Genomic DNA, 23,816 nt, shown 5'->3' on the forward strand with positions numbered 1-23,816 from the left:
TATATATATATTTAAATGCTATATACTTTTAATATATATAATGTTAATTATAAAATAATAGAATAAAATAATTATATCAGTTAAAACGGTTACAAAAACTGTTACCTAAATATACAATGATGTAAAGTATATTTAGGTACTAAAATTATCAGTTCCTGTTCCATTTCTATTGTACTCTTAAATTTTCACTTTAAACTGTGAAAATTACGCAATAAATATCTTATTAGTGTAACAAATTAGTTTTAATTTCTGATTTTCCTACAAAATTATGATTTACGAAACATTATCTTATACTTATAAGTTGGTTAAAGAAATAACTCATTTTACCAGTCTGTAAATACAAATTCTATAAATTCTAATTTTTAACAATCTAATTATCAGTTATTATTATCTGGTAATACAGCCTTAAATTTTTAGTTTATCTAAAATATTTAGTTGACAAGAAATTTTACTATCCATAGATTTAAACTATTTGACGAAAAATAAATATGTATATTACACACAAAATAATTAATATTCTCCAAAACATTGAAATATTTTACTATTTTTAATAATCACTTTTGTATTTAATTTTTCAATTATGTTTAAATATATTTTCAACTAAACTAAAAAAAAATAATATTTTTCTTAAAAATAATTTGCGGCTACATTACCTACATTAATATATCAAATTTAAATCAATTTTAGTATTTTAAACAACATTGTTAAAACCTATATTAAAAATTTCTTTAGCAAAATGTGAAAGTTTTAAATTTTTTTTCTTCTTGTAAAAATATTTCTCATAATATTTATTAACAAACCTTTTGTTTTTCTACTAATGCATCTGCACAAAAGGCAAGTAAACTTACAAGATAAGGCTATCAGGAATAATGTTTTCTTATTGTTTTGATACATTCAAAATCCCATTGATATATGGACATCCATTCTAGCGAATCGAGGGAAATAAACGGATCTGATTGGATACTCATGAGAAATACCTTCTAAAAGATATTCATTTATGAATGGAAATCACATATTGCAGATAATAATAATGATGGATATTTTGTAGAATTACTATACATTCAATGCAATCTTTGGTGAGAATGATTATTGCTTTTTCCAAAACACAAGATAAGGATATCATTAATCTATGGTCATTTTCTTTTTGGATTTTATTTTTGTCATAGATAATAAAAACTAAACATATTTTTCTTTTTTTCTTGAAGTTACGGTTTGAGGAAGTTTAAATAATAAAGATATTTGAATCTTATAAAGTGAATGTGTGTTTTAAAATTAAAATAATATACATTAATTTCGATGCTTTTAAACATTTTTCTCTTTTAAACGCTTACATCTCTCTATACTTAAAACTGGTAAGAGCAGCCGACACCGAGGCAGTTTTGGGTGTTCACCTTAATGATGCATTTTGTTTTACTGCGCAAAAAACGTAAGGTTTTGGAACTTGAAATTACTAGGGTGTATAAAAAATGTACACGGATTAAGAAAGATGGAATAAGAAAAAAAATAAACTCTCAATTGATTGATCTAGCGTCCGCTGTTAAACTTGTTAAAAAATAACCATACGGGTCGCTGTGCAGGATTACGATTTGACATGCTGAAAGGTTCTTACATTGATTCTTGTTTTGTTTCTTGTTATGTGTTTTGATTGTTTCAAAAGGTATTTGTTTATGAACTTTAAATTACAATTTGTTCGAAAATTTTTGCCCCTTAAAGTGCTTTTTTTTTTAGTTTTTTTTTTCAAAATTATTTTTAATTTACGATACATTTTTGCTTTGTTACACACAATTTATAAAATTAGGAAACTTGAAATTGCAAGGGTGTGTTGAAAAAGTACAAAGAGTTCGATGGAATAAGAAATATTTGATTCGATTATCAATTCTGGAATTATTAACTGTTAAAGTTGCAGTTAAAAATACCATGTTGGTTGATCTAGTGTCTGCTGAAATCTAATTACAGAGTTGAAATTTGAAATGATAGGACCATTTTAAATACATTTAGCGTAAAGTATTTTTCGCAATTTCTATTTGTTCGAAAGTTATTGCAATTTTGAGTGGTTTTGTTTGCAAATTTTTTCTTTGAATAATAATTATTTATCCATTATTGTAGAAATATTTATTAGTCTTCGTAGTCAAACAATGCCGTTGTTTTATAAGTCAATCAAGTTCGACGCACAGTCACGTGACATCGCTTACAGGTATCCAATTAAATCTGACTTAAATCACATGGCTAGGCATAATCATTTCACTTCTTCTTGAGTTGCAGGTATCCAGTTTTTATTTTATAAACTCGCATTTCACTCGAAGTCAAAAGTGGAAAAAAATGAATAAATAATAAAAAATTATTATAACAATTAAAAATTGTAACAAATTATCTTATAATAAAATTATTATAATATGTAAATATGTATTATACACATAAATATATTTATATATATTGTATATATAAATTTATATTATATGTAACAATAATTAAAAATATATTATATATATAATTATAATGAATTATATAAACTATAATTATAATACTAATTAAATTTATCACAGCGAATAAGTAATAAGAAATAAGAGTCAAACCAGATAGTACCCGATATAAATATTAACATTTATATTGAAGTTTTCAAAAATATAAATATTGAAGAGAGTTTTCAATGCAAACTTTTATATGATGCAGGGTTATCATTATACAGTATTACAAATAAAACTACATCTCATTTGTCCCTGCTTATTGTGGCGCATATTTCGTAATGTATTGTTTTGCATTTTGTATTAATATATTATGTGATAACTTTAATTTAATTAAGTACATATTGAGTATTTTTGGAATAAAGCTATCCTTTCACTTCGTTAGGATTAACACATTAATGAAATGTGCTTACTTAAATTTATAATAAAAATTTATTTCATAAACGATCATATTTTCATCTTTTTTTTTACTTCAAAGAAGAAGAAAAACTTTTTAAAAGATCAAGGAGGAAATCAATTTACGTCTATGTAAGTTGATTCCGAGAGAAAACAAATTTGTTCACGGACACTAACTTTACACAACTCTGCCCATCTTCACTGAGTAAAAACTCTCGGGAATTACCAATTTCTCGATTTGTCATGTTATTGATTTCCCAATGTTAAATCAACCTTAAAATGCAACAGGTGGAGATCCAATGGTAACTTTTTTTTTTTTAAAAATGAACATAAACCATTTATCCTTTTTAAACTTTAATGATAAATGAGAATCAACCTCGGGGGTTGGTAAGTTGGTACGTTCTTTCCCCTGAGCCTTAGTGGCTCTTCTGAATAAATTAATAATAGGCTAATATTACTTAATATTATGTTACTGATTATATTATTGATTGTTTTTTTTTCTTCAGGACTCTGTTACAAACTTGGCTGGATGAATGCTCAAAATAGATATGATATTTAAGATTGATTCAATCTGTAAGCTGTATCATCTTGTAGGATACGTAATTATGGTTAGTTCTCTAATTCTCGGATACATATTTTGTTCTATTTTATTTTTTATTTATTTTATTTTTATTTATTTCATTTTTTATATTTTCTTAAATTTATTTTTTTAATTGAATTTTTTTAATGTAATTTTTTTCAATTTTGTTTGTTTTAATTTTGGAATTTAATTTTCAAATTTTTCTAAAAAATTTTTAACTTATTTCTTAATTTATTTTTTATTTTGGTATTTTATTTTAGTTTAATTTAAGAACGTTATAGATGTATATTGATCTACAGTGTATCAAAATGTAACTATTCTTCAAATGAGTATAAAAAATTTTATCTAACTTCAAAGAAAAAAGAATGAATTAATTCTGATAACATCTCTTCGATTCACACGAGGTGGTATAATTTCCACTAATCTTCCAACTCCAATACAATCCAAGTTATTCGTTAGTATGTTCAAAGGCGCATGTAATCCAAGTCCCGCTGCTGGTATTGAGAGCAATTATCATGTTTCAGGTCAAGTTAATCTCACATTCTCAAATGTTGCTGGCAGACGCTTACCCTAGCAATTACTACCACAGAAACTTTAGTATTCCCACCAAATCAGAAGTACGGAGAGGAATTAACATTGACTTGCAAGTCGCGACGGAAGCTCCAAGCTCTAAATTAAAATTACAAGAGGTTTTAGAAGATATGATGCAAGCAGCTCAAGAAGGATTGGAGGAAAGCGATAGTGTAACTCTCTGTCCCACTTGTTCGGATTTGTTGAAGGAAAAACCTTTAAGAAAGTAAGTGAAATTGCTAACTAAAGTTGCATGCATTCATTCATTTATTTACTTCACTTATTTATTTACTTATTGATTTATTTTTCAGGAACTACATTTATTTTTAAATAGCACATATAGATATTAAACTATTTCATTACATAGTTACTAGAAATTAGTGACAAACACTAATATAATATTTAACTCTTTTGCGATTTTGATTTGTGAAATCTACTTAGCATACTGATTGAGATTTTTAATATAGTAATGTTTTTTTATCTGTAAATATTATAATAGTGGTTTTGTTTTGTGGATTTGGAACATTTAAAATAATAATTTGACACAGAAAAATTAACAAGAAGTTTAGTTTGGAAATAGAGCAAGCAAAACTTGATTACATAAAGTTGATTTTATGTCCGTTCCTATTCATATTTCATGACTGAAAAAATGTCAAAAACCAAATTTTACAAATTGTCAAAAAAGAGCACTTTATTGATTTATGTATAATTAGGAAGCTCAACAACTGCCCATTTTGTTCACCAGTCCTCACGATTTCTTCGTAATTATCTCTTTTGTTTGACGATAACTGGAATTTTGCATCGAAATTAAAATTTACTCAATCAATAGATTCTTGACATTCTTTTTTTATTTTTCTAGCACAAATTTAGATATACATATTTAGTTTCCGTTTCTATCGGAAAAAATCCAAACCTAATTAGTTTACTCACTTAAAACTTCATAATAACAGAAAATAAAATTAAAAGAAATGATAAATAAAAATAACAGGTTACTGCAGCTAAATGGGGAATAAATACAGGTAAATAATAGTTCTAAATAATATGTATTTGCTGATGACAGCAAAAGAAACTTATATCCTCTTTGTTCATAATTGATCATAGCATATGATTTTTTAATAAGATGATATTTTCACGAAAAGGGAAAAGGCCAATTATTAATTTTTTTTTTGATCTACAACGAAACTTCCTTTACAAAAATTAAAATCTGTAGAATATAAATGAAGTTATAATTATTACACAGATTTCTCCCGCTGTTACTGACTAAATACATAATTTAATTTCAAAATAATACAAAATATTTTTTGTTGTTCAATTATTACTGTTATACATACATTTTTCTAATTCACCTAAATAATTCAGATATTAATAAATTAAAGCACCAAGGTATAAAACAAATATTATGGAAAACTACGGTAGTATGTTCATGTTCTCCGACATTCATTCATTAAAAAATTAGAGATGATTCAAGTTTTGCCACTTTCTGTAGAATAATTACTCCAGACTTCGATCAAAAATAGGTTAACAGGAAGTATGCCCCTTTCACATATAAAAGTGATTTCATTAAGAACTAGGCAGTTTACAAGTTACTCTTCTATGGCAACTATACTCTTCAGTACAGCTGAGTTATTTTTTTAACCATGGATGGATTTTAGGTGAGGAATCGCAATTTCCATTTGCCCTCCTCTCTCGCCAGTGCTTCTCTGTTATGCTCTTATAAGGTCGAGGTCTGGAGAACTGACTGGTTATAAAATCCAACGAATATTTCACTATTCACAAAATCTTTGACCAGTTAAGCGCTTAGTGGCCGCATGTTGTCTTCCATTAAACTTTCCATAAATTGGTTAAACAATCATGCTGCAACCAAACTGTAAACTATTTTCCTGCTTTATATTTAGAGAGAGTAAAAAGGGCACAAGTTAAAGACTTTTTAGTGCAAGAAATGAAATTAAAAATAATAATTACCAAATTTTTAATTCGTTTATTTAAAATTTTCAAGCACAGCTAAGCTGTGAAATACAATAAATTTTCTAGTGAAATTAAGAACTTTGGCACCAAAACTTCTAGTCAATCAGTTTTGAAGTTTAATAAATTAATTTAAAATTTTCATCAACAATTAATCCATACTTTCGTTTGCATTATATTGATTCCTGTCCTTAAAAGCTCGATGATTCGAACTACGACGTTGACATTATATCTCAAAATTTCTAATGGTCATGGAGAATGCAAACATTTCTTGTCTTTGCTTCTTGAATGCATAATAGATTTGGCTTCTCCAAACACTGTTGATGTGTGAATAAGACTTTAGTTTAGAAAGAACTTGAAAGTGAGACTTTAGAGCCATTGTTTCATCAAATTTAAAAGTTAAAATAGCTTATTTGAGAAATCTCTTAGCTTCATTTTATCATATCTTGACATAATTGAGTTTTATAGAAGTATTAAGTATTCTGACATGAAATAATTTTTTTCAAAATTGTTTATGTTGTTATGGTTAGACACCCGTAAGAATAGATCAGGTAATAACGACCAACATTGTTGTCAACGAAATAAAAGTTTATTTAAAAGTTCGCTTAGAAAGAAAAAAATATGTCTTTTTTCCTCATAACTATGCATCAACTTATTTTTTAAAAGGCACACTTAAAAAACTGAATGAGTTAAATTTAAGCTTTTGCCTTATCTAACATTTTCTCTGCTCTTTTGTTTTTATTAACTATCTCTTTTTTTAACAACATAACCCTTTACTAAAGTAAAATTTTACTTGCCAATCTGGATAAAGCATATTTTTTATTTGTTCACAACTTTGTACTCGCAAAATAATAATTGTTTATTTTTATCTTATACTGAAGATATTACCTACTGAGATAAAAGAGTTTATATGTCTGTATGTATATTTCTCAAACAATTTTAGAACCAGTTTGTGATAGCACGTGCTAGATTTAATTTTAGTCTCTAATCTTAAAAATCGTTCTATCTTTTCCTTCGTTCAAGTAGGATTTACGAAAAACAAATTTTCTTTTAAGATTAGAATGGGATACCTGCAAGTGACGCAGTGTGGGTATCTTGATACTGATTGGTTGTTGAAACGCGTCATTTGTTTACGTTCGCAACTGTTCTTTCCATTTTATTTCGAGTAATTCAAGCCCGTCAATCATCAATTCACTATACATTTCATACTAAACACAAAGCCCGGCAGGAATCCAAGTAGAGCATAAACAAACTAATTAGGAATCAAAGTTTCCAGGTATACGAAACAAAAAAATATATCTTGATTACAATAAATAGAGAGACAAATATTAATTATAGTTTAAGTATAAGAAGCAGAGTAGTGAGAATTATATTTCAACAAATTTGATGTGCAATACGGCGTCGTATCTAATTAACTTCACGTTTATTTGCATTCAAACTTATGCGGGGAAGCTAAGCTCAACTTGAACAAGGCATTTTGCTTATAAACGATCAGCTGGTGCTGGCATCATTGGTCATATGTGTGGGTATCCACAATCTTCTTTAAGTGCAAGTACCCAATTGTGTACTTTCCCATTTAAAGTACTATATTTTCATTTATTCTAGCTACTATATTTTCATTTATTTTAACAACTATATTTTCATTTATTTAAACACAATAACAAATTTTTTTTCTAATGTATAGCTCTTTCTAATAATTAAAAATTAATTTCAGTAGAACTTGATTTTTTATATTATTCGGATTTATTATATTTATTATATTCATTATATTACTCCTTTTTTTGTTGGTTTTTAATGTCAAGAGTACAAAAGTAAATTCGAAGTGTTTTGATGACATTTAGGGCTGACGCCAATTCATTTAAACATGTGTTTCCACTGTTTGAAATTCGCTTTTAAAACGTCATTCTATGTACCTATCTAAAATCAACGGAATCAGGGCAAATTAAATTAAAGTTGCGCAATAAAGTTTAATTTTAGCAAATGTTAGTTCCACCGTTTTCATGCCGACATTACATCTTCATCTCTCTTTAAAGTTTTATTGTTAAGAGCAATTAAACAATGATAGTTAGCATTTACGTTTCTTTGCTCATTACGAACTAGTGTTAATCTATCATAAAAATGACATGAGTTTTGCGATTAAATTTTAATTTGCCATTTAAAAATTTTTAAGCGAGATATTTGATTGTTAATGATTCCGAAAAGATGAAAGGGTGTTGTTTCAGTAGAATTTTGAATTTTAAACCTTTAGTTTTATTTTAAACAGATTTTTGAATTTTAAACCTTTACATATAAACATGCAAAAGAATCCATTCTTTGATCTTTGGTTTGAATAGATAAACATTCTGTTTTCCTTATTTTTAAATAAACTTTGAACATTAAACAAACTGCTTCAGAAGGAAATGTTTTTGTCTAGTGTCGTTTATATACTTCAGGATATTTATCAACCTACGATTTTAACGAATTCGAAGCAATAGAATAAAGTTTAAATTAAAATGGAAAGGATACTGCTTTGTATTTTTCTTTAAACAAACTTGCAAAATACCATCAAACGCTTGGAGCTATTCAATCTTTTTTTAACAAAATGGCCATTTAAATATTTTTTTAATGTTTTGTTATAACTGTCCTTTTCTGTGTTTTGTTATACAAATAAGGATGCTTCATTAGATCAGATGCTTATTTTTTAGGTAAACACAGACTCCACGTCTACGATACTATGTTAATCCAGTAATTATTTTTTTCCATTATTATTGCGATTTTGTTTCTTATTATCTCTAGAAATGAATCTCAAAGATAGACTGAATTTTTTACTTGCTGGAGGCAAACGGAAATGTCTCATCTGGATTAAAAAATGGTGGATATTTTGTAATGGGATACGAGCCAGTGACGCATTTATAAAAAAAAACCGTTTATTAACTGCTTTCACTTTATATGGTAAAACAATCAGGATTTTATAACACTAACCTAGTCCATGTAATGAAGCCACTTAATTCCTTGCAGCTCAGTACATAATATAGCCGAGTGGGCTAATCTGTCAATCTCATGAGTGGCAGGATAAGGTTTTAAGTGCAGTGTCTTACACTCCCCACTTTGTGACCCTGGACTATTAGAATGCAATATTCTCATTTACACATAGATGGTAGCACCATAAAGCTGCGTAGCATAAAAAAAGTCGACTATTTCCCATCTCTTACGATAATTGTAATAACCAGATAAAGTAATTAAACCACATTCTATGCTCATTTGATAAAACACAACCCAACCACATTCTAAATCCAATGCCCATTACCAAACAAAAGCCCTAACTTCAATGTACCGATGAATTTCTTTTTCTACGGTTTTAAAACCATGCTAGTAGTAAATAGTTAAGAAAACGCATAAGTTTGTTTTTATGGTTTTTCAACCATGCTAGTTGTAAAAGGTTTCAAAACAGTAAAGGTAAAAAAAAATGGTTGGTTGTTTCTAATGCCACTTGCCAACGGGCAAGTCTGCTTGGTGAAACAGAGTGTGCGTTTCTTGTTTTTCAGTGGGGCCATCTATGGCCAAGAATACGACTTCTGCCACATCCGTTTTATAGAGCGGCGGACCCATTCATACATCCATTCATTCATCCACAGATCGTAATTTTGACCTGAATCAGAGAACGATTGATCTCCAATCCAGTACTCCCAGAGGTATTGATTTGCTACGGGAACATGGATGACTTTTGCGACTCGACAGATTTAACGTGCATCAGTCACTTTACTACACGGGGAGTCTTCGACCGGTGGGGTTCGACCCCACGAACTCTCGGACATGGGCCCAGCACCCTACCGACCAGGCTATTCTTTGCCGTAAGCTTTACTGTTAATTGAATGAGCAGACTGCCTCCAATAATTTTACTGTAATTTTGAAAAGAAAATTCCTACAGTGCAAACCTGAACATTTATTAGTAATAATTAATTGAATAAATATAATCATTTTCAGGATCATTGAAGAGCTAAGACCAGGTTACCCTTGCGATGACTGGGATCCCAAGGAGCGCACCTGTATCTTTGATCGCAACATCGGTGACAGTGTGACATTTGTACTTGACATTCCTCAAAAGAAATTTGACAACTCACTTCACATTGTGTGGATGCAAGAGTTTGAAATAATGAAATCGAAGACCAGGAAAAATTTTACAATTGATCCAAGTAATTATTTCTTTTTGTGACATATCTTTTAACATTAGTTGTATAAAAGTAAGAGATTCCTGTTTTGGGGATCTATTCTTCACTCCTGGTATAACATATTTGTATTATGGCATTTCAATCCATAATAATGAAATTAAGAGTTAGCACTATCTTTTAACATTAAATGCGTTTGAGCTAGCATCCTGAAATTTTAACTACGGGTGCAATGGGTAGATTTAGTTCTCTAATTCAAGGATTTTTATCAGATGGCGTGGAATGAATTTTTCTCAAAGGAATTGCGCTACACATTGTTGCAATTAAGACTGGATGAGATTATGCTTATTGTAATTATTTAAGAGATAGCATCAGTGATATGCAGCCGTTAACAACTCACTTTGCTTTAAAACTATTTTCACTTCAAAGCTTATTTCTCGTGACTTTAAGAATTATTTATTTTCGATTCATTATGTAAAGTAAGCACTAGAAAAATAATATGAAAGCAATGTCAATGAATTAGTACTCGGAAATTATCTTAAACAATGCGTTTATTTTTGTTTATATTTATGCTTTGGAATGATGATATTTTTTTAAAAAAAATCCTAAATATATACCATCGTGCTGGGTCACCTCGGAAGGAGGAGTTGAAGAAGGGGCTTCGGTACTGAAAGTGATCTTCAGCTTTGACGCCATCTTTCAGCTGGTCTTGTGTTAGTTATGTACCGTGTTGATTCTAGTGTGTTATAAATCATAAAAATAAAATCTTCAATAGCTCACTTTATTTTATTACCGAGAAGATATAGATTTTGCATCCTTGTTTTAAGTCATTTCCATTCATATATTCTTTGTCGATTTCTAATATTGATTAGTAAAAAAGAAATGTTGCATATTAAAACAATGGTAGATTTGTTAATTGGTATTATCTTGGATGATGAGGATACGAAATTCTAGTTCTAGAATTTTAAATATTTTCATAAAAATGTTAAACAAATATTTTGGTTTTTCAGATTTAATAAGAGTAAAAAGTAGAAGGAATATTTACCATCTTTAATTAATCAAAAAACCACCAACTAAACGTATAAAAATATTGTATAACATCTAATTGAAACAAATTTTAATCTGTTTTGACTTAATAATTTTTTACATTAAGGTTGGTAGGAACTTTATTTGCGTCACACTAGAGCTGCATAAAGTGCTACAAACGATGATCTGGGAAACATCCCTGAAGATGATTTGATGACATGCCGTCACAATTTTGATGGCAGAGGTCACAATTTTGATGCGCACAATGTCTTACACTCTATGGTAGAACTATTTAACTAGGACCGAAACCGCGCACCCTCGATCCCTGTGATGGCTGATCAAAATGGTCACCCTCCCACTTACTGATCGCAGCCAGTGATGCTTGACTTCAGTGTTCCACTGGAAACTGTGTTTTCATGATCAGTCCACTGCAGTTAAATACAATTTTACATTAAAGAGTTGCAATCATTTCCCGTTTTACTGATTAAACTCTTTGGATAATGTTTTCCAGATTAGCAATATCTCTGATTTTCAAAGGTAAAAGATGATATCCGTTAAAAATAAGATAAATTTCCGATCAATAAATAAAAATTCATACGATGAGTTTCCCCTTTGTACACTGTATAAACTTATTTTCATTAAACAATCGTTGTACTTTTAAAACAATAGTTTTAATCGGTGAAACAATTAAATATTTATGTTTACTTTAATTATGTCTCATTAATTTCATGTATGATTGTTTGATATCATAATTATACATGATTAGTTCAGAGACGTAAATCTACTGAGCACTTGAAACTAAATTCGTATTCTGATCAGCTGTTGATATATATGATGAAAATCCTAGACAGAGAATTTGCTTGTATAAACATTATATTCTATTTCCCTGATGTTTAGTTACATGCATATGAAAGCATTCTATATTTATCAAAGTTAAACAGACTTTGCAATATTAAACACACATTTGTAAAGGAGGCATGGGATTATACAAGCGAAATTATTAAACAAGAAATAATATCTTCTCTATTAAATTAAAAATATAAGATAGAGCGCTACTATAATACAGCTATATTGCGTTATTTACATGCATTTCTTGAATTTGTTTAAAATTCCTTTTTATAATTTAAAAGTATTTTTGATGCATTCGTCATATATTTTGCAAGAATTAAAACTAGTTTTTGCTTGGTCAATAAAATAAAAACTTACAGTATTACTGTAAATACAACAAAAACTAACAGTATTATTGTACTGTAAGTTTAAAACATACTGTATTAAACTTATGGTACAATGTTGTGGTCCTGTTAGATTTAATACAGTGCTTGTTTAATCGTCAGTTACGGATTGTACTCGTGTGCAAATAATTTTACATTCTGAATGCATTGAAACCTTTTTTACGAACAATATTTCTGTTGTGAGTTAAGTTCTAACCACAGAGGCTTTACACACTAATAATTATAAAGCAAAAAAAAGTTCCTTTAAAGCATAAGAAAACTAAAACGTTTCTTGCACTGCCGTATACAGAGCCTCTCAACGGCAGTAAGCTTAACTATTAGTCGGAAAATGAATTTATCACTTATTTTATTTTTTAAATTAAATTTATTAAACTTGCAGTAATCGCTTATTTATTTGTATTTAGAAAAAATATTTGATAATGCGTTGTTCTGATGTCACCGTGAAAATTTTTTAAATAACATCATTATCATTATGATGCACACGCGTGGAGAAAAAAGTCTGATAAAATTTCCGTATTGTAGAAGAATGACATTTTTAGCAAGAAAAAAAATTCTGGTTAATAAAATCAAAATCGGAAAATTCACTTGGTGATTTTTCCGTTTATACCGAAAGTTCTGGTTTTCAGTATTACAATTCTTATCACCACATATTTAGCAAAAAATACAAAACTAAAAAGCAAATTTTACCAATTAAATGGTTTTTATACTATTCTCTAAAGTTAGCATGATAAAATTAGCAAATGTTACTACAGTTTTCGAATTTTATCACATATTATAAAACCATATTTCATTTTTAATTTTGCCAAAATCATTAGCAAAGCACTTTGGTAAAAATTACACAGCTTTTTTGGTTTTTCCATAGAGCCCGAAGCACGATATATTTTACAATATTCTGTTGGTTTTAACCATACATTTTTCTCAATACGATAATTTCGAAAAGTAAAATATTTCTTAAATTTTTGCTTTAGATACTTTTATTTATTAAAAGATGGATTATTACAGCTTCTCCTCCATGGAATATGGTGATTGGGAGTAAAGCTTCTGAGCTACGTCTAAGTCCCATAACTGAGCTGGACATTGACTTTAACTATTTTTCGGCCACGGTAAATAATGGCGAAGATACCGAACTTCCAACAAAAAGAAAAGTCATTTTTAAAATTCGTGTAATGCCAATAGGTAATATCTATTTCCTTATTGATAGCTATAGTTTTTTCAACAAAAAATTTCATCAATATACACCAAATACAAATCAACAACACAATTCGTATTAAAATGGAATAAGTCAATTAAATTTTTCTAAAATATTACTGAATTAGTGCTCAAATACTATTCATGGTACAAAAACATAAATGATATTGTAATGGAATAAATGATTAATTGAATTATTCTATAGTGTTGAATCGCTGTTAAAATCCGACTCTTAGTATAACAACATAATTGGTATCGTAATGATATAAGTAACCTATAGAATTGCCTTTGAGTAATATAGCTTCAAATAATCCAAAACAGTTTCAGGAATGTTTTTCCAACTTGTAATAGTATTTGCCAAATTTTATTCTTCCCAAGAACACTGTGGGTGCTGCTAAGACTTTGCAGTATATTCACAAATGCTTTGGTGTTGAATTTATAACACTACCCTTTACGTAGGAGTATACACTGAAGAGCCGTTACATTATGACCACCCTGCTAATAACATGTAGGACCACCTTTAGCCCTCAAAACTTCTAGCACCCGCCGTGGCATTGATTCCACAAGGTGATGATAGGTAGTCTGAGGTATCTGGTACCAAGCGCTCACCAACTGGTCCTGCAATTCCCTCACATTGCGAGGGGGTAGCGTGGCAGCACGAATTTGGTTTTCCAAGTAGGACCACAAATGCTCTATTGGATTAAGGTCAGGTGAATTTGGGGGCCAAGACATGACTTGAAAGTCACTGGAATGTTCCTCGAACCAATCCATGACGATTCGACCCTTATGACATGGTGCATTATCCTGTTGGTAAACACCATCCCCCGCAGGAAAAACTGTTGCCATGAATGGGTGAACCTGGTCTGCAACTATGTTCAAGTAGCTTACAGACGTCAGGGATTGTTCTATGAGGATTATGGGTCCTAATGTGCCCCATGAAAACATTGTTCCTGGGCGAGAAACCATGAAAACCTGGGCGAGCCCATTGTTATAGATGGAGGGTAGTCATAATATAATGGCTCTTTGGTGAATGCTAAAATTCTTAATATCCTTTTAACATTTTGATAAAAACATAAAAAACTGAAATTTGAGTTAAAATAATTAAAACTTCACAAAATCGAATGGATTTCAATTAGCATAGCTGTGGTAGCAACCCACTTCAAATTTTATTTTTCAAAGAAACTAAAAACAATCTAATAAAATTATTAAAAGAAAACAAATAAAATATTTAAAAATAATTGCATTTTTTTTACTGTACACTTTTTTATTACTATCGTCATTTCTTTTATTTCGGTAAACACAGTTTTTATAGATTTCTATTTATGTTCGCCTTTGCGATTATTTATACACTTGTCGCAATGACATAAAAAGAAATCAACAGACTGCACACGCGAGAGCTTTTCGTAGAAGTTGTCCAAATATATCAAAAACTTTTCAGATATAAGCAGAGATTCAGAATGATTAGCTAGCCTTGTTTTAAGAAAAATTATTTTCTGCTTTCCTTTAGAAAGAGAATCGAAAAATATATCACTGTAGCTTTCAATTTAATCTCCTAAGTTAAATCAAAAGTTATGCAGCTGGGAGAAAAATACACCTTTTGAAATTTGATAAAACTTTAGAATTGAATGCTGTGATCATTAAATTATTATTATTATTATTATCCTAATCATTATTATTATAATTATTGTAATTATTATAATCATTATTGTTATTATCCTAATCATTATTATTATTATCATTATAATTATTGTAATTATTATAATCATTATTGTTATTATCCTAATCATTATTATTATTATCATTATTGTTATTATGCTAATCATTATTATTATCATTATAATAATAATTAGCATAGTGAAGACACTATTGTATATCATAAGTTTTACACAATATTGCGTAATTATTTTCTCATATGCGGTGGTTAAAGCAGATAAGAGGTTAAGCTCTCAGTGGTTAAAATGGATAAGCGACTCAATCAAAAAATGAAAAGTGTTAGGTAACTTCAGTTATTCTTGCATATCACCGGAACCAGGTGTACTAAAAATCACCAAGAAAGTTAATGTTTAATTTGATGAAACTGAAAAAGAGATGAAAATGCACGATTTACTACGTTCTATGTAAGAAAACAAGCATTTCTACAACTTTCAAAATTAGTTACAAACTCCGTCATCAGATAGTGCTACTAACTGAAAGAAACTATAAAACAGTGTTTTTAAAATAACAACCATTTTCAGCAACCTGTTCTCTAATAACAAAACTAACAGGCGTTGGAACAAATATTTGAGTAAGAATGGTCAGGCATGAAGCAGATAATATAGTTCTAGATTTTAATAGTCAGCAACATCATTTATTGACAAACTTTGTGACTAATCTAGAAACTTGGTGAGAATAATTTGTCCGGTTTTCTTAGTAGGACAAAGCAAGCCCTACCTTCTCTTTCTTTACTTCCACAGTAGCATAATAATTCGTACCCTTATAAGACCAATATTCACCAATATTGGTCGAATAAGCGTTTAAGGGGCCATTATTCAATCAATGTAATCCTCTCATTTTACAGAAAATATAAGCTTTATTTCAAAATATTCAATTTCGCCTATAGTTTTAGCCACTTTTCATCCAATATAGGCCTTATATAGAATTGTCAAGTTTATTCGATATATTATAGCCATTATTTAGCCAAATATAAGTCCTAAAAAGAAATACTATTCTATTAAGTTTATATTTTTCGCCATTATTTTAGCTAAGATAGAGCTCATATATAAGCACCATAGTCACCCATTAATTTTCAACCACTGTTCTACCGAGGTAAAGCCTATATATAATCGTTCAATATTTCTCCATAATTTTATATATTTTATGTTTCAAATATTTAGTGTTTCATATTATCGATCATTTTCACAACACCCTGTATGTTGGTTCGGTTTTGCTAATTTATTCATCATAATATCGACTTAACATAAGATGAAGTGAAAAAGAAAATATATTTTGCAAATAAAAATGCCATTAAACAGAAATACAAAACACATAAATGCAGTAAATATTCATAAAGCTTACAGAATTGAAATCCATTAACAATCTTCACATTCAAAACATAATAAATAAAATTTCTTTTCAAGATCTATTCATAAAAAAATATCATAACTAACTTTTTCTAACAGTTCTACAAAACATACGATTTTTATTTTATTTTATCTTTTGATTGCAGTAGAACGGAAGTGAAGAAAAAACTCCAGAACCTTTTATTTTCCGTCTAGAAGGAAATATAATGCTCTTTTCAGACAAAGTCTTTTTGCTTTTTTGGAAACCTTTTCATTCGCAAAAAATCTTTAACAATGATAAGTTGTGAAAACTTTCTAAGATACTTAGGTTTAAGGATATTTGTCGTAACATTTTTACTTTTTTATTATAATTTTATTGCTTTCGTTTGTTAACGACCATTAATTTAACATTTCGATAACAAATAATGGGCTAACTATTTACTACGTGTTTTTACGTTTTTAATGCAAACCGCGTTAAATTAACAAAGTTTTTTCATTGTGACTCTGGAACAAAAATATTTATCAATAGCACTCTGTAAATGAAACAAGATTTGTTTCCTAATTTATAATAAATTGGATATTTATAATTCGATTTAGTTTATCGTTTACTGTTGACTAATTTTTCGCTTCTTTCCAAAAAATAAATTTTGTATTAGGAACAGCAGAATTACACAGAGATGAGTCATAAATGTAATAACTATGAAACATATATATAAAAAAGATGAATTATAAATTTACTGCGAAGCACTGATAAGCAACGTTTTTTTGTGTTTTTAGTTACAATGAAAAAATAATTTAAGAAAAGTTGTTGATAAATTTTTTTTGTTATCAGTTTTGTCCAACTAAAGTTACAAAATAAAACTGTAACGATACGAAAATTAACGGTTGGCTGCTTTAGTCTTAGAAAACAAGTTAATTAAGACAAGCTACTAATTATATTTCTTTAATCAAATTTCAAAATTTGCAACAGATGACTCCATTGTCAGAAAAAATAGCAAAACAATATTTATTGCTGCATGTAGGGCCATTCCCGACTGAAATATTTTCACAAGCGTTTGTTGCTATTGTCAAAAGGCAGCTTAACATCGTTGCTGCAGAGTTTGACTTTTTTATAACATTGTTTTATGGCTTTTTTAGTTACCAGCGCCATTTTTTGACGAACGTTGCAGCTTATATTAAATGGGTATGAAGAAATCATTTAGTTTGTTAGGCACAACACAGCAAAACGTGCAATCTATGTATCTCCTATATCTATCTAGCAATCTACTTCCTTTCCTTTTTCTTTTGTTTTTTAATATCATCTGACATGTTTGGGACACTCGGTAAGTAATTCTTCTTGAAATCATATTAGTTTGATTTTAACAATGTGTCCCCAAATTTAAACATTTCTTAAGTATTAGAATGTAGTGCAAATAAATGCTCTCTGGTTTTCGATGCAGAATGCAACAAAAACATTTTTCCACCCATTTTCTTGAATTTATTCGTCACTTTACGACAAGCGGAATATTTCCGAATTAATTGTTTTCTGGTATGTCTTTTTTTTAAATAAGTGTTATCTAAATTTAATATCTACGAAATATAATCTGATATAATCTTTTTTTTTATTTTCAGTTACGTATAGCAGTCTATTATATTAAGAATTCATATTTAAAATTGTTGTAAACATTTAGAAATAGACGTAAAGTTCACGAAAAATAAATAAAGGGAACACCCTACATAACTTCTGATCTAATGATCAGTTCGTCGCATTCTAATACTCAATCTTAATGCTTTGAAAGGGTGACTTCAAATATGCTAATTACTTAGTACATACGATATATTAGGTTACGAATTCAGAAATACGGAAAAACATACTTTTTTTGAATAAACATACCTTTTTTTCGATATTCGATAGATTTTGATTTCTGTGGAGATTCGGATAGATTCAGATTTCTGTAAGGGGTAGCCGCAATCTGGGAACGATGATCCCCGTAGTTTAGTCATGAAAGTGGTCCAAAGTTTTGACCACTTAATGTTAATTTTACTCTTTGCGTATTTCGCCATATCTTTTAAACTTTTTAAGCGAATTGAAACATTTTAGAAAAAAAAAATATCAAATTCGTTCATCTAAAAATAATTTCATATAAAATATAAATGTTAATTAATATTTATCATATTTTTTTATAATTTAATTTAATAATAGTCGAAAAAATTTTGAATCAGGAGATATACAATTTTTATATCATTTTGAAGAATTTAATTGTACATGTTTAAAAAAAAATTGAGCAAAACTGGTTGAATAGTTCCTGAGATATTATGTTTAAACTTTTATTTCTCAGGAACTTTTCGACCGATTATGCACGCATTTTGCCCCTTAAAATTGCATTCTTTGAAACGGCATGAAAAATTTGAAATCTTACAATTGATATTTTCTTCAACCATTATTAAATAAAGTAATAAAACATAATAAGTATTCACTGAAAATTATATTTGGCGTGGAAATATCTTTCGACAAAAAAAATTTTATAATTGTATGGAAAAAAAATTCACTTCACTTAAAAAATTTTTGAGACTTGGTGAAATACGCAAAAAGTAAAATTAACATTAAGAAGTCCAAACATTGGACCGTTCTTCTGACCAAACTATTGAGACCATATTTCCCAGATTGCTGATATTTCGGGGGTCAGAAATCTGAATCCGTTGGGAAAAAAAGTTACGTTTATTCAGAGAAAGTATCTTTTTGGGTCCAATTTCGTTACTTAAAATATCATCTGCTCTAATTGATTAGCATTTTTGCAAGTTACAATCTCGAACAGTTTAGATTGAGTTCTAAAACGTGAAGATCTGATTGCCAGATCAAAAGTTATTCAGGGTTTTTATTTTGCACACTGTTCACACATAGCAAATCATTTTTACCATTTAGAATAGTGTCAACAAACAGTAGCTGCTTTAAATTATGCAAGAGTTATTGTTGATGCAAGTTTTACTATTTTAAATCATCCTCTTTGGGAAATTTTTTAACATTCAGTCTTTACATTTCTATTATAGACCAAGGAACTTTATATCCTGGAGCCTTCTTGATGTTGAATATGCTTTCTTCTGTTAGCTTGCCTGAAAGTTCGATGACTTTTAAATGGTACATGGAAGACGATAATGAAATGAAGTCTCTTCCAAGTAACATGCGAGTCAGTTCTACCGGTGGTTTACTGACCATATCAGAGCTTCGTAAGGAACAGCAAGGAATTATGTCATGTGCCGTATATACCAATTTGAATGTGTTCGCCACCAAAAAGAGATTTTTAATCAAGTCCGTCAGTCAAGGTAAATAAATATAAATTACGATAAACTAGAACAGAGACTTAACTACCGGAAAAGCAACACCAGGTTTTGAAAAATAAGTTGTTCCATCCCTTATAAAGAAATAAGGTGTTTTTGAGGTTGTTTTAAAGTTGACAGATGTTAGAAAATACATCTGAGATTGAAAATGAGGTTATATTTTGTACCAAAAATTACCTCATTAATAAACCTCAATTTTAATCTCATTTAGACCTCATAAAATCATCCTTATACTCAGCAATACTCTTAGTTGATATTGGGTGAAATTATTCACACTTCAAATGTACTTATTCTCTGGAAGTTCAGAAAAAATAGCCTGTACACCATAAAAATAACCTCTGTAAGCTGGTTGCTCTAAGTAGATTTCCAAAAACCTCAAAACAACCTCAGGTACGGATAAAAGAACTTCATACACCTTGATTGTACACCTTGAGTGGTTGATCTTTTAAGCTTGTTTTTATCAACTTCGAATAAACCTTGAAACCTCAAAAAAATCTCAAATAAACCTTAAAAATACCTAAAATTTTTGTAAGGGATACCATATGACACCATAATATGGTAAACCCTGGTAATTTTCTGAAATAAACTAAATACAATTGTTTTCTATTGTACATTCTGTGGATTTTTCTAAAAAGTTGAATATAATAATGTTTCACTGTCTGACGAAGTAGTTCTGATGATATTTGATACTTTTGGGTACTCAAACGATTTCCTAATACAAACGATTTAAAAAAAATGTTATCGATATTTTTTACATCAGATGGCCAAAGATATATTTTTTCATAAAAAACTGGCAAAATCGTTTCCAAGCTAAACTGCACGCAGTAAAAAATAAAGCATGACCATAACTATTAAAACTAAACTCAGTGGCGCTACAGCCTATAGAATTCCAAGGCCTTCTGTGCCCATTTCAATTTCCTTGACCTATGGCTCTGGGGTGCTGGAGCAGATGTTCCGGTAGGTAGGACAACCGTAAGCAATACCCCCAGTGTGTTTAGTCCCCAAGTATGCTTGGTACTCATTTTATCGACGCACTGAAGGGATGAAAGGCTGAGTCAACTTTTCCCGGCTCGAGGATCGAACTCAGGACCTGTGACGCAAAAGCGCTACGCTTAGCCACTGGGAGTCGCTAACCTGGTGCTTTATATTAATATTTATAAAAAAGTTGACGAAACTAGTCAGATACCTTGAAAATAATAAGTACATATAATGACAGTTTCAAGATATCACTTTTTGCACAGATTTCAAGAGTGAATACTTAAATACAGCATCCATTTGTAGGTCCTCTTAATGTTGGTAATGCATGAGTAAAAAAAAAGAAATCGCTCTGACTAACTTATTATCTAATGAGCAAATTTTCATTTTAGAAGTATTCATCCTAACGCCTCAGATGAGCTAATAAATTAAATAAGCTAATTTCTAATTAAGTTACGGAACCAAACACAGAAAAGTATTTCCCTAGAATGAACATACCAGTTTTTTTTCAATATGGGTTTTTAACTCTCGGTATATGGGGAGTAGTCGAAATTTGGGAAATATAGTTCATTCAGTATAGTCAGAACAGCAATCAGAAGTTTGGGTAACTTAATGTTGATTTCATTTTTTTCCGCATTTCGCCATTTTTCCGGAACTACTGAAGTTAATCAATAGCATTTCTTACGTAGCTATGAAAAATTTTTATTCAAAATTATTATTATTATTATTTATTTTGTTATATTTTTGTTACTTTTAATTTCATCGAATAGTTAAAAAATTTTAATTGTAATATATACAAACTTTTGCTTCAATTCAAACTGTACAAATTTAAAGGACAATATAGAAAATTTCAACGTAATAGTTTGAATAGTTCTTGAGAAATATAAGTTTGAAAATACAACTTTTCTTTTCCTTTTTTTTAAAAAAAAGAAAAACTTTATTATTCAGAATCTATTTTACCGATTTTGAATACATATTTTGTATTTTGCCTTTTAAAAATACCTACGATAAAAAGAAGAAAAAACCTGATTATCTCGCAATTCATAATTTTCGATTCTTACTAAATAAAAATAATAAAATATATTAAGTTCTTCATAAAAATTAGTCTTTACCTTTAGTAACGTTTAGTCGAATATATTTCGTATTTGCGCATGATTTTTTTTTTTTAAGTTTCCGAGGGGTGGCGAAATACACTAAAAATGAGACTAACTTAAACAGAGTTCCAAAATTTCAACCTCGCTCCCAACCTGGTGGAAACATATTTTCTAAATTGCGACTACTTCCAATATTTTTATACCTTTTTTTGCCTGATTAACACTAAATAATTAGCATATTGGAGGTTACTTTTTCAAAACATCCAGATAAACACTTATTTTGCGAAACTTTGTTCATTAAGATAAAAGTTATGCAGACCTTTTTCTCACTGTGTAAGACGTGTTGTTCAGTAAATCACTTTATATACATATGTTTCCCGACATTAATTTGATTCTTGAGAAAATGTTAAAAATAATTCGCTAAAAGTTCCTTTTTAATAATTTTCCAAAATATTCTAACGCTGATTTGCACTGAGAAAAGAAATATGGTCGAAAATAGCAGAATATGGTAAAATTTACCATGTTTCTGTCTCTATGGGATCACTAAAAAGCTCGGTAATTTTTACCAAAGCTCTTTGGTAATAATTTTAATAAAATTAACAATTTAATGTAATATTATAATATGTGATCAAGTTCGGTAAATGTGGTAAAATTTGCTCATTTTATCCTGATAAGTTAGAGCATGTCATAAAAACCATTTAACCATTAAAATTTATTTCTCAGTTTTATATTTCTTACTAATGTGTGACGACAAGAATTATAATTTTGAAAAGCAGAATTTATGGTTAAAGTGTTACCATATGAAGGGAAAAACTACCAAATGAATTGTTTAATTACTGCATTTTTTTTACCAGAACTATGCTTTTTTTTAAAATCCAAAAATGACTTTACTATTCTGTACGGTAATTTTACCAGGATTCCGTTCTCTGTGTGCTTTTTATTAAAAATTATGCTTTTATCTTCAAATTTCTAAATAAGTTTCTACTGTTGTATCATGGACTGACTCATTGTAAATTATTTTGAAGCATCTATAAGCGACTTGTTGTTGGTGAAGCATAAAATATTCCAAAAAAACACTTTCAGAAACCCATTACATTGCAGATATTTCTTTTTTTTTTTTTTTGCATAAGATGCAGCTTATTTTAATTTAATGAAATTCGTTTGCTTTTCATATTCCTTTATTCAAAACTTGTTGTTGTAAATAGTTTTATGATTAAAAATTAAATAATATTTACATAATTTATTACTCTTTTGTGTCACTTTCGCATGATGCATATTTATTTATTTAGATGTCATTTTATAGCATAGTTTAGTTCATTCTTTACTTTGTAAGACGTTATAGCATTTTATAAAAATTTTGATATTGTGTGTGAAAATGATAGTAGGTTTGCACTTTCTCACTTCAAAAAAGACGTGAACATCTTACCAACGAATGCTATCAATCACTGTCAACGTTCTGCACGAACTCCAGAAAAAAGCAATCATACTAGTATTTTAGAGGGATATTTTAAATCAGATTCCGAAGCATTTTGTGGCAGAATTTTAAGATAGTTTCTGATATTAGCCAAGCACAAAAAATAATGAAGTGATAAGTGTTAAAATGTATGAGATTTTGAGATAAAATATTAAAAAGAGATATAGTTTTTACACTGAAATATTGTCTGTATAAAATTAATTTCTCTCAAGTATAAAAATAAAAAAATAAGTTGTATCTTTCAATTATTTGAATAAATTTAATACATTTCAATGTGTAATATGTTACAATGTATCTACAAATAAAGACACGCTTCTAGTAGATATATCATCATGAATCTTAGTATTAAAATTACCAAG

The 23,816-nt window shown here is 29.0% G+C and overlaps 2 protein-coding genes across 5 annotated transcripts in view; one reads left to right on the forward strand and one right to left on the reverse strand.

Moving 5' to 3' along the window:
* LOC107455815 (FERM and PDZ domain-containing protein 4) overlaps positions 1-23,816 on the reverse strand; it is a 404,769-nt gene that overhangs the window by 338,155 nt on the left and 42,798 nt on the right. The window lies entirely within an intron of this gene.
* The window catches only part of LOC107455824 (uncharacterized), a 91,305-nt gene that overhangs the window by 64,605 nt on the left and 2,884 nt on the right, over positions 1-23,816 (forward strand). For 2 of the 4 annotated variants that reach the window (XM_071181331.1, XM_043047135.2), the window contains exons 2-6: positions 3,365-3,466; positions 3,963-4,234; positions 9,934-10,142; positions 13,376-13,549; positions 19,627-19,899. In XM_071181331.1, the coding sequence (XP_071037432.1) occupies positions 3,392-3,466; positions 3,963-4,234; positions 9,934-10,142; positions 13,376-13,549; positions 19,627-19,899 (1,003 nt within the window). In that variant the 5' untranslated portion in view covers positions 3,365-3,391. Of the gene's footprint in view, positions 1-636; positions 1,077-3,364; positions 3,467-3,962; positions 4,235-9,933; positions 10,143-13,375; positions 13,550-19,626; positions 19,900-23,816 lie in introns of those variants that run through there. The other 2 variants (XM_071181326.1, XM_071181332.1) reach the window with 2 other exon arrangements.

This window comes from Parasteatoda tepidariorum, chromosome 1 (genome assembly GCF_043381705.1).
Source record: "Parasteatoda tepidariorum isolate YZ-2023 chromosome 1, CAS_Ptep_4.0, whole genome shotgun sequence".
NCBI lineage: Eukaryota > Metazoa > Arthropoda > Arachnida > Araneae > Theridiidae > Parasteatoda > Parasteatoda tepidariorum.